The sequence below is a fragment of the Halichoerus grypus genome, chromosome 15 (genome assembly GCF_964656455.1).
Source record: "Halichoerus grypus chromosome 15, mHalGry1.hap1.1, whole genome shotgun sequence".
In the NCBI taxonomy this organism is placed as follows: Eukaryota; Metazoa; Chordata; class Mammalia; order Carnivora; family Phocidae; genus Halichoerus; species Halichoerus grypus.
This window is the reverse complement of record NC_135726.1, coordinates 2,690,239-2,702,478: the sequence shown is the minus strand read 5'-3', so window position 1 is coordinate 2,702,478 and position 12,240 is coordinate 2,690,239. Positions and strand designations below refer to the sequence as shown.

The 12,240-nt window shown below is 54.4% G+C and overlaps 1 protein-coding gene across 1 annotated transcript; it reads left to right on the top strand.

Moving 5' to 3' along the window:
* Nucleotides 1-7,446: 7,446 nt before the first annotated feature.
* On the top strand, nt 7,447-8,731 carry FOXL1 (forkhead box L1). The gene has a single exon (XM_036113046.2). It carries the CDS (start codon nt 7,493-7,495, stop codon nt 8,516-8,518), a length of 1,026 nt encoding a protein of 341 aa, XP_035968939.2. The 5' UTR covers nt 7,447-7,492; the 3' UTR covers nt 8,519-8,731.
* The last annotated feature ends 3,509 nt before the right edge of the window (nt 8,732-12,240 follow it).

Below are 12,240 nucleotides of genomic sequence, written 5' to 3'. Positions count from 1 at the left end.
TTAATCCTTTTTCTAGTGCTCAGGATCGGGGAGCCCCAGTGCTTGCTGCTTGACCTCTAGCAGGCCCCCAGGCCCCCTTGCTTTGGTTGAGTGAGCTGGACCAGCCAGCTAGGAAAGAGAGGGAGACAGAGAGTCCCGTCTCCCGCGGCAGAAGAGGTCAACCCTCCTTGCGCAGCTCAGTACTCTGGTTCTGTTTTGCTCCTGTTCTTAAGATGATGTTTGCCGCGGGATTAGGGCAGAGTAGTCTGGCTGGCTTTCTCCTTCCCCAGATTTTTCCTAAGAGTCCACCCTGAAAGCTTGCCTTCATCTCAAGATTCGGAATTCAGACGAGGTCTGAGAGACACACGGGAAATAAAGGAGAGAAGTGGGAAAGAATCGGGTTAGAGATCCAGGCTGCCGCTGAAGCCACACTGGGATCTTCTACCTTTGGGGTGGCCTCTGAAAGAAATCCCTGTACGGGGGCCAGTCACCCAAGTGAGTAGCTCAAGAAGGGTTCCCCCCACCCACCCACCCATAGAGGCCATGGCCAGGGGTCCTTCCATTTCCTTAGGAACGTGGGCAGCTCGAGGGATTGCGTTTGGGGCTTTATCCAGGCCTCTGGAGGCGGCAGAGGGGAGGGGTGTGTAAGGCCTGGGCGCGCTGGGACGCCCCCGCCCCAAAGCTTCCTGAGTCTGAGGTCCCAGGGGCCAGGGTAGGTGCCGGTAAGCTCCGCCAGAAGGCCGGCCCTGTGTGCTCGCCCCTGTGCTCAGAGCTCCCTGGGCTCAGCACCCCCACAGTCATTCGGACTTCAGGCTTAGGGACTGAGCGGCCTCGGGGCGTCGGTTGCTCCCCCGCGGGGTTGGGGGATCCAGCAGCGCGAAGCTGAGCATCGCGGGGCGGAGGCGATCCGGGCCGCCTTGCGGGTCGCCGCCGCCCCTGCTTGTGGGTTGCCCCGCGCGCAAAGACCGCGCTCAGGGCACAGGCTGTCCTCGCTCCACGTATCCGCTCGCCTCCCCTCGCTTGGGCTGCTCGGTCCTCGGGAGGCCCAGGGCCGATCACGAAAAGGGGAAAGGAGGTCGGGGATGGAAGGGCCGGAGTGTTGGTCGCAGGCGGCCAGGACTCCTGGCCGAGCTGCTCTGCGGTCCGGTCTGCCAGGCGCAATTCGAACGAAGGCGCGGCAGATAATCGCGTTCCTTCCTGATCCAGTAACACGGAGCTAGCTAGGCAGGTCTCAAAGATACTGCAAATAAAACGAAGCAACCCCAACACCGCGGGAGAGACCACTGCCCATAGAGTTAACCCTGCCTGCCCTAATGGCCTTAGCTGCGACTGTTTCTAACCAGGGTCCCGTTTGGACAGATATGGGCTGCTGGGAAAGACTCCGCGGCCTCTGAGAATCCCGCACATTCCCAGCCCCAAGGAGGCTGCTTCTTGTAAGACTCCAAGACATGCCCCAAGCTCACAGCTTTCCTGGAGAGGGACTGTTGTATGTGGCCCAGCCCAGGCCTCTCTTCCCAGGCCGGACTTGAGTCTGCGGCCAGGTGGTCTTCATCCCCTGGTTCAATAGCCTGTCCCCACCCACACCAAAATCAGTGGTGACCTGTGTCCTCTAATTGCTGGAGCACCCGGCTAGGAATTGGAAGACCAGGTGACACTGTGAGAACAAACAACTTCCCTCCCTGGTCTCAGTCTTCTCATCTGTAAAATGACCAGGTGCGTGTAAGGGCATTTGGGGCAGCCCGGCACTTTCCTTTTCAGCAGAGCCACGCTCTCATGATGGGCCCTCACTTATCCCCACTCCCCACCTGGCTGGCAAGAAATGAAGATCAGAAGTGGGAGGGAGGAGCAAATGTGGGGTCCTGGGAACTTTGGTGCTTGGCTCATAAATCTTTCGGGGTCCATCTCCTCTCCTTTACCCCAAGACTGCGTGGGGTCGCCTTTGGGCCTGGGAGAGGCTTGTGAGCTACATTCAAAGCAGAGAGAGCGGAGTTCCCAGATCCCCCGTGAAAACTAGCCCTGGTACCCGAGCGCTTGCCTCGTCACTCCTCACCCCCACCCCAAATCTGAAACACCGAACAGGGTGTTGGCCAAGGTTGGTGTGATTGGAATTCATTGATAACCATAAACCTGAGGTGGGTGGAGACAGCCGAACCGAGAAGAGACCCATTAATTAACAAGTTTCTCAAGAATGTGCTGGGGTCTTGGAACCTGTGCCTGGTGCCTCAGGGTGGCACGGTGCCTGTGTCATCCCCGTGGGGACACGCCTGGTCTCAGGGTGTGGTGGACATGGAGAGAGACCTTAGGTCTCACCTTGGGTGCAGCTAGGCCAGGGATGGCTGGGGGGTTCGACTCTAGGTGAGCGGGACCCACAGGGCCAGGGCCACCAGAGAGGGCCTTTTGGCACCACATACTCGAAATGCTTTCCCCAACTCTGAGAAGCATTCCCTGCTGCCTCGTTTTTGCATGGCCTCGGCTCGCCAAGGCATTTGAAATGTTTGCTTTTGGACAGAGGGATGTTTCGGGGAGTTTGCAGTGAGGACAGCCACTGGGCCCGAGTGGACGGCCCTGCCTTGATTTGTGCCAGCCTGTTCCGGGCTTTGGTGACATTCCTGCTTCACGGCGAACACAGAAGGACACAGCCCGTGTAGAGTGTGATTCTTGAATGTGAGGCTCTGGGGCTGACGTGGTCGTGCCAGCAGCAGGCTGGTGTGTGTGTGCGAGTGTGTGCGTGTGCGTGCGTGCATGCGTGTGCGTGTGCGAGTGTGTGCATGTGTGTGCGAGTGTGTCCGTGTGCGTGCATGCGTGTGCGTGCGTGCGTGTGCGTGTGCGTGCGTGTGCGTGCGTGTGAAAAGCCGGCGTGAAGCGACGGGGGTGGGCTGGCAGATGGACTAGCTCCCTGGCCACACAGGTCCCTTTAAGGAGATGGGGTTGGGGAGCTTGGGGAGGGCTGCCCCAGCCTGGGGGACAGCTTTGTGCTCAGTCTGTCTGCCCACCCAGGCTGGAGGTCACAGAGGCCAGAGAGGCCCCTCTGACCCCTGGCTTAGTGGCCCTGGGCCCTGGGTCTTACCTTTCCCAATGGCCCCATGGGGGCTCTCTCTCTGCCTGCCTGTTGTTTTTACAGGCCGCCCCTTCAACCAAGCTTCTAAGCCGAATCCACATGCACCAACTCAGGGCCTCCTCACAGGCCAACGGAGGGTTTGCGTGACCTCGGCCGTGCTCCCTCAAGCTCCCTGGGCCCATTTCTCAACTGAGAAGTGATGGGATCATCAAATAGGGTTATTGTTGAGGATGTATGAACCCAACACACGTCAGGGAAGTCCTTTGCTAGTGCCCTGGCCGCAGGGAGGACTCCCCGTGAGCTGTCGGGATTCACCCCGACACCAGGAGAACCCTGATTCTTTGGTCTCAGGTGACTGTGTGTGTCAGGCTGCTTGCTGATACGCCCTAACCAGCCCTGTTTTAGACCTTTTAAATCACTGCTGGAACAAGATGAGCTCTAAAGAAATCTGTAATTTGGAAAATCCTGCCCTGCTCTCTGGGCTTCAGCCGACCGGCTGAGCATTACATTCGTGGCTCACTTCCCCCAAGAGAAGCAGCAGTAGACCCTGCTCCAGACACACCTCTCGGAGCCTCTGCGGACACCTGAGGATGTCAGACCTCAGAGAATCCACCTTTGCAGGAAACCGTGTGTGTTCCAACACCCTGTTCGGCTACTTACGGCCTCCACTGTCTGGGATGTTCACTGCCCATTCCAAATCTCATTTGTAAAATGGGCGAATCCATCACCACTGTCTTCCATAGATGTTGTGAGGGTTCTTGAGAGAGAGCTTCCACGGGGCCCTTTGCATCCACACACAGTAGTCCTATTATAATGGGATGGTTCTCTTGTTTTGCAACACTTCCTCGTGTTAACTTCCTGGCCTCGGTGTCCTGGTCCACAGAACGGGAATGATGAAGACTCCGGTTTCTTAGAGCCGAGAGAAGTGACTTAATCCAAGGGACATCTCAGGAGGGTACCAGCACATAGTAGCGTTCAAGACATCTTAGTTATTGCTATCGTCCTGGTCATCACCATCTCCAGCGTGTTTACGGTGTCAGTAAGGTGAACTGGCTGAGTAGGTCCTGTATCTTCCCACCCTCCCCTCACACCCACTGCAAGCATGGGAGATCGTTCATTCGTGTATATATACCTTGTCAACTGTCTTTGCTCGGAGAAAAGTGATGCCAATATTTGGGAGGTGACACAGATCATCCTTAACTTGAGTATTTGCTTTTCAGTTGACTTGAGGAGCAGAGGAAGGGTAGATGCCTCCGGGCGGGTGGGGTAGGAAGACCTCCTGTCTCTCCCCTCCCCTCAGCCTTTTTCTCTGAGGCCTCTTGGTCCTGCCTGGTGCCTGGCCTCTGCCCAGCCTGCCCACGGAGCAGGCTTTCTCCCCGGGGGCTGGGAACTGTACTCTCTGCCCTCGTCCCACGCTGACCCCGGAGTAGGAACCCCTCGCAGTCCTTGCAGGAGCAACTGGGCAGGCTGGAAATCTCAGGGCTTTGCTGTGGGCTGGGAGATGTGCGGGCGCTGACTGCAGAGGAGAATGCATGTTTGGGGCTATCTGAAGACTACGAGCCTAGGGAGAACTTTTAGTGTCCCCATCTGGCTCTCTGGGATACCCAGTTGTCCTGGCTGTCTCCCAGGCTCTTCGCCCCCCCCCCCCCCGCCGACCCCCAGCAGGCCTCAGATAGGGCCTCAACACACCGAGCTTCCGCACGAGGGCGCATCCGCACTCGGACGCCAGAGGCTTGTGCCATCCACTCCCCGGAAATATGCCCCTGCGCCGGGCTCCTTCCTACAGCGGGCTCCTCCTAGGCTCAAGTTACAAACTCCTAGCCTGGGAGCCCAGGATTCGACCCTGCGCGGGAGCCAGGTTGGGGCGCCACGCAGTTCTACTGCTGGAAGGAACCTCCCGGGGATGCTGCAAATCTGCAAACGTGAGGGGCTGGACTTGCCTCTCCAGACCGCGACTAGAAGCTGTTTTTTTTTTTCTCTTTCTTTCTTTACTATCAGTGCCCCGCCCACCAGCCTCCCGGTCTCCGCCTGCGTCCGGCCCATGCCCAAATTGGGCGGTGTTTATTATTGTACGAATTCAAGCTCGGATTTGCCTTGGAGTTTAGAAGTAGCGCGGCGGAGGCGCGCCTTTCGGGAGAGGCAGGGATGCGCCTGCTGGACTTCGGGTGCCGGGCAAGCTCCAGGGAGGGCTCTGGCTGCGGAGGGGTTGGTGCGTAGTGACACCCATCTGTCTCCTCCTCTGGGTCTGTTAGAGCGGGAGCTGAGGCTGGACATCGAGCTAGATTCAAGCTTGAACTTGCTGGGGGCGCGCTGGTCTGGAGAGGTTGGGTGACCCCGGGGACTATGGAACTGCGGGTTGCATCCGCCCGGGCATTGAGGTGTCCCCCCCTCCCCCAGGGTTGAAAGGGGTGCTGCGGTGAGATCTAGAGATCCAGAGAGATGACAGCGCCCCGCCCCCTCCTGGCTAGAGCGCCATCCTCAACACCTAGGCCAGAGCCAGGCTGGGCTGGATGGTTGGCCTAAGTTAGAAAAGCAGCGCCTGGGAGGGAGGCCCGGAGGTGCCCCAGCACTGGCCTGGCGCTCCCTCAAGCTTCGCCTGCACCCAAACCGGTTTTTCCACCCTGATTTTGACTTCCTATGGCGTGTGTCAAACTTTCCCACTTCCTTGCTATCTGGAACCCCCGAACATAGGGGTTACTCTGTGGATTCCCCATTTTGGAGTGGGATTCTCCCGGCTTTCCCTTGTTCAGGGGTGACCTGGCCTTTAGCAAGCAGATGTCCCCTCGCTGCTGACATGCCCCGCCCCATGCACCATAGTGCCTCTCTTTCCCTTCCCTGCGGAGCAGGGCCCTGGGCCATTCCTACGCCCACCTGCTGCCCTCACCCCTCCCTCTCTTCTTTGGCATCCCCACACGGTTTACTCAATGAAACGCTAATTCAATTAACCCAAGTGTTTTTTTTTCTTTCAAAAAATATTCAGCAGAGATCATAAACAGGAACTAGTGGTGCATTAGCCCCCCGCCCCCACCCCCACTGCCGCGGTGGGACAGAAGGCCGCTCCTTCTCAATCGGCATCATTCAGGGTTTTTGATTCAAAGCATGACGTGGCTGAATGTAAAATGAGACAGGGTGGGGGTGCTTACACCCCAGGGTGAGTGGGTGGGGGTGGGTGGGTGGAGAGCAAGCAGGCTTCCCAAATGCTTAATGTAATCACGGGCCAGCTGCGTGCACTTGTAAAGTTGTTATAACCCCCCTCCTTGTTATAAACAGGAAAGCACAGAATATAAAGCAAGAGACCCGCATTCACAAATACCAGCTCTCCTGCGACAGCTGCCAAATTCCCCTTTTATGGTGTTCCTCGCTTGCAACCTCAGTCCCATCAGAAAGACCTTAGCTTCTCCCCCCTGACCTCTCCAAACGGGTTTATTTTGGAACTACCCTCAACCAAGCCGTGGCCCAGGTACCCCCGCCCTCTCTAGCTCCCCAGTACCCTGTGCCTTGGCTTCCGGAGAAGCTGGGCTCCTGGAGGCCTCTTCTGGGTCCCCAGGGAGCCCCTGGAGGTAGAGGCTGGCCCACTCCGGGATACCAGGCCCCCCGGGTGAGCGCCTCCAGTTCCTGCAGGGCCTCCCGATAGTTTCTCCAAGGAGGGCTGCGTCCTCTTCTCCCGAGACTCCCAGACCTCTTAGATAGGCACGCCGCTCCCCCCGCACCCAAATATCTAAACGCTTTCAAAGACCTCAGGAGGCATTTTATGAGATGGTTCCATCTCCACATCTATGAAGGCTGAGAGAAGAAAAGACCTTTTGTGGGAGGCTCGGGATAACTGGGCTCCCCCAGGCCAGCAGTAAAACTCACCCCTGCGCCCCCACCCCATCCCCACCTCTCCTTCCTGGCCCGGCAGACCCCGCTCCCAGCCACTGGGGTCCACATCCTGCCTCACTGACTGTGTGTGCTTACAGCGTCAAGGGGTGGACGTGATATTTCAAACATCAGATCAGTGCGTTTATATATTGGGTGCCCGGAAATTTTTCCAAATAAACACAGCTTGATTCAACTTGGGTGGGCGGACTTATCAACAGACTAATTCTATAAACAAATGAAGGAATAGCCCTGAAACCGATTGGCTGGTATCAAAAAGACACGTGGAGGGAAAAGCTTGGAGTTTTTCAGCAATGAAATTTTAATTAATGTGGGTGGGCTGAGCACACAACGACTGTTTATCATAGACAATTTATTTTCCAGCGCTAAGTCAACATATAATAGCAAACTTACAACAATTATTTAACATTTTTAAAGCCATGAAGGGACAGAGCACGGAGCGGCCAGGGAGAGCGGCAGAGCGGGAGGCAGACGCACCGCGGGCTCCCCCGGAGGGCCCTCGCGGCGCGGGGCGCAGTCCCTAAGCCGCTGGGTCGCCTGCGTTGCGGGGGAGCGCAGCGCCGGCTCCGGCTCGCCATGAGCCACCTCTTCGGTCCCCGGCTGCCGGCTCTGGCCGCCTCACCCATGCTCTATCTGTACGGCCCCGAGAGACCCGGGCTGCCGCTGGCCTTCGCCCCCGCGGCCGCTCTGGCCGCCTCGGGCCGGGCGGAGCCCCCCCAGAAGCCGCCCTACAGCTACATCGCGCTCATCGCCATGGCCATCCAGGACGCCCCCGAGCAGAGGGTCACGCTGAACGGCATCTACCAGTTCATCATGGACCGCTTCCCCTTCTACCACGACAACCGGCAGGGCTGGCAGAACAGCATCCGCCACAACCTCTCGCTCAACGACTGCTTCGTCAAGGTGCCCCGCGAGAAAGGGCGGCCTGGCAAGGGCAGCTACTGGACGCTGGACCCTCGCTGCCTGGATATGTTCGAGAATGGCAACTACCGGCGCCGGAAGAGGAAGCCCAAGCCAGGCCCAGGGGCCCCGGAGGCCAAGCGGGCCCGCGCCGAGACGCAGGAGCGCGGCTCGGAGGCGCAGCCCCCCGCAGGGCGCCGCGGCCCCGCGACCCCCCGCCAGGAGGGAGCGCCCGCGCGCCCCTCGCCCCTGCGGGACGGCTCCTCTCCGCCCGCGCCCCTCCACTGGCCTGGGCCCGCGTCCCCGGAGGAGGACGCGGGCGACGCTGTCCAGGGCGCAGCGGCCTTGGCCCTAGGCCAGCCAGCGCGCACAGTGGATGGCCCGGGGTCTCCTCCACGTCCTGCTTCCCACGGCTCTCCGAAGAGCTCCGACAAATCCAAGAGCTTCAGCATAGACAGCATCCTGGCGGGCCGGCAGGGTCAGAAGCCCGCCGGAGGGGTCGAGCTCCTGGGGGGCGCCAAGCCGGGGCCCGGCAGCTGTGTGGGTGCCTCGCTTCTGGCCACCTCCTCAAGCCTCCGTCCGCCTTTCAACGCGTCCCTGATGCTCGACCCGCACGTCCAGGGCCGCTTTTACCAGCTCGGGATCCCTTTCCTCTCCTATTTCCCTCTGCAGCTTCCCGACACGGTGCTTCACTTCCAGTAAAGCAAAGAGTGACAGGGTCCTTCCCCTACCCTGGGCTGAGCTTGTGAGAGACCAGGGGTCTAATCGCTGGGGGAAGGAGCCACGTTTTTGTTTTTGTGTTTTTTTTTTTTTTTAAATGATCTTTTCTTCTGCAACGTGTGGATCCTGGGAAGTGTTACCAACTTTTGCACGCAGGTGGGCAGGGTCGCCTGCCTCCTCCGAGGTGAGGCGGACTTTCCCAGAACCCTGAACACCTCTGGAGATTTAAAAGACCTTGCCTGGCTAGGACTTGGGCATCTCAGACCTCCTACCGCCAGAGCAGGAGAATTCCTTGACCTTAGGTCAGTCTAAGGTTGTGGTCTCCCACTGCCCAGCACAGGTCCTTCATGTCCAGAGCAGCAAGGGCCCAGACAACCAGGGAGCAGGACTGAAGGACATGGTGGGGTGCTTTCAAACAGCCACAGTCTGACTGTGGCCAGCTCGGTTGTGGGTTGTCACTGTGGCTCAGGCCGTGGCTTTGGGTCCATAGGGTGGTGGGTGTTCACAGCTGGGTTTGTCCTTGAAGTCCAGTTGTGGGGACACTGGCAGTGACCCGTGTTTCAGGTTCTTTGGGAGATCTAGGGCCTGGTGAGGATTTACAACCAATGTCCAGGTGGAAGCTAAGAAACCACACTTTTATTTTAAATAGAGAATTTCTCTCTTTTTTCTTTCTAGACAGTAAAAGGAATATGCTATGTTCTTTGGCTAGATGCTTGACTCTTTTTTACTACAACGATTGCCCTGTGAAAATGTCTATAGTAACAACCTCTATTAAGAAAGTGCACTCTATATAATAGAATTTTGTTGCATTATGATAGCCCGATAGTCAGTACCCATGATCTCCAAGACGTGTTACCAACATTAGCAGGCATCCTGTCTTGTTGCTTTTGTTTTTAAGGGATCAAAAGATAGCAGAGGACACCAGAAGTGTGTGAGGGGGAGGGAAGGTGTCTTAGACACAGAAGATTTTCCATTTGCATGTTTTTTCAAGCTCTAGGTTTGATTTTTGCTACATTTTCCAGAATTGTGTAGTGAAGGACCACCTTTAATCCAAAAAGTTGGATGAAACAAACACAAAAGGCAGATACTGGGAGAGATGGGTCATGCTGGGCAGAGAAAGGGAATCTTCTGATATCTGCTGGAGGGTGTGTCTCTGGACCCCAAAGAACAGGAAGCTCAGCCAGAGGATTCTTTCAGACATTCCCAGCTGATGGCATCCCAGCCCGCACCCAGCTCTTCCTTCCAAGCCCCTTCCCCGGGGCGGGCGGTCCTAGAGCCAGCAGCTAAATAAACACCTTATGGAGGTGACTGGAAATCTGGGGGGTGGGGAGCAGGAAGTTGGGGGGGGCAGGAGGAGGGTTCTGCAACAAAGATCTGGTTAAGACAATGGAGATTTTTACAGCCCAGTTCAGTTTGGAACTTTTGGGAAGTGCATCTAACCCCTTACAGTATCTCTCTTTGGGTTGCCTTGGGTGGGAAACTGAATTTCCTGAACCTCTAGGTTATTTTAATTTTATCTGATGTGGGAAAGACTCAGTAAGTCATGAGAGTTCTGGAGGTAGGCTGCAATAGATCTTCCAAATAACTTTTAAAATAATTTCCAGGACTTAGATAAAGATGAACACAAACTTTACAGCAAGAGAGCCTCTTGGTTAATATATCCAAAAGGACATTCCAGACAAGCATAATAATTTAATAATTAGTAAGCACAGAATTGACTTTCTGAGAATTTATTCTTAAAGCCATGTGCTACTGACCCATAAGTTTCCTTGAGCATATTCTGCCCAGGTTGGTGGGAATGTTTTGGTGAGCTGCACAGTGTCCTTGATTTTAAGAACTTTGATGAGATCCCATTGTTGAGATCCAGGCTCACTGTGATTAACCTACAATGTGGTGGAAGGGCTGTCATGGATATTTTGTTATCCCAAAGTCTCAGCCTCTGTGAATAAAGTTGTTTTTTCATTAACCTCTCAGTGACTGGTTCAGTGGATTACTGGGGGGAATAAGCAAACAGTGTAATAGGAGAGAGGAGTCAGGGATTATATGTGGGAGCCCTGTCAGCATCTCAGGAGCAGAGAAGCCTGGGGCCAGTGGGTGCTCCCGGAACATCATGGAAACTCCACGGTGTAGGTTATGTTTTTAATTTTTCCTTTTGTGTTTGATTTGCTATCTCATGTGTTTTGTTAATTTACGATGGCTGTCTTCTGGAGAAACCAATAATCTAATACTGCCATTTAAAAAAGATGCATTTTAGAGTTACAATTCCAAGAAGTATAATATAAACATTGTTTTTGTGTCTCAGAAAAAAAAAAGGCAGGAGTGTGTATCTGCTTTGTAAGAGTGTTTATACATACATAAGGAGGCATTCTGTTAACTAATCCCCGCATTCATCTGGTTTGGGAGGGCTGAGGGGGAATGGACGGTACGGTGATGGAATCTATCGAATCGGTACAGTCCTGTGAAGATTCCTTCCTACTGAAGAAAAAGAGGACCTGTCGGTCTTAGCAATCCACATGGCCGTGCCGGTGCTCCGGATTTAATCACAGGCTCCAAGTTGTAGGTCAGTAAGACAAAACAAACAAACAAACAAAAAAAACCCCCAAAAAACTCTTACTTAAAGCAAACTCTCCTCTGTATTTAGGGCAAACCAGAAGCAACCTTATCTTTCTACTCTTAGGCAATCTGAAGGTACACCTCTGTGTTCCCTTCTAAACAAAGAGAACAGATTCTGTTTTTCTGAAAAGGGTCTGTGGTTTAAGCTCAGTGTATGCACACACACACACACACACACGTACACACACTGATGAATACACTGATCATAATGGGGATATAGTGGGAGTACCGTGTACAACGATAAAGACAGAAGTGTGTATATATATACGCATGGGTATGTATGTGCATACATGCATTTGTATATGTGCGTGTGTGTATATGTGTGTGTTCTGTACACATGAATGTGCAGAAGTTCATCTTTTTTTACATATAAGTGGGACAGATGGGCTCAGATCAAGTGCTGAATCCTTTCAAATTAATCCAAGTATTGATACTTTCAGAAAGATTTTCTTTTTCGATATAGTTCAAGCCAGGGTTGAGAATTTGGATTTTGCACTATTCTGATGAAACTAATGAAGATTTCATTAAAGAATCTTGGAAGACACACCAACGTTGAGATCTTTACTTCTTCGACTTGTGCAAGGATAAGAGAACTTTGTAAAGGCCTTTTGCTTTGGTTTTGGATGTTCATTGGCTCTTGTAGCAGCTAATGACCCTGCTGGGTCTCAAATGCCTCCGAAGGTTTTCCGGAACCTGAACAGGATGTGATTTGCCATTTCGGATCTAATCGCATCTCTCTGTGAAGGAGGCCACATGTGGTCTCTACCATTTCATGAAGAGTGGTTCAGCCGTGTATCCACGTGTGGGTTAAAGAACTGGCCACACATGATGTTACTGTTGCAGCTGAAAGCTACTGTTAACATCAGAGACGTGGGTGATGTTTCCAGTAGCGGGAAGCTCTCGATGAGAGCCTCAGCTTTGTGCACTTCCCATCTTCGTGGTAGCTGGAAACATCTTGTTTGCAGGAAGCAGAGTTTGTTCCATAGAGTAAAAAATGCACATGATAAGAAACAAAGTTCATTGTTTAAAAATAAAGAGCATGAGTTTGTTGGAAAGATAAAATTCTTTGGATCCACATTTCAAGCGGTTTT

Excerpts from the sequence above, each read along its gene's own strand:
- FOXL1 (XM_036113046.2), top strand. The coding sequence starts at position 7,493 with ATGAGCCACCTCTTCGGTCCCCGGCTGCCGGCTCTGGCCGCCTCACCC.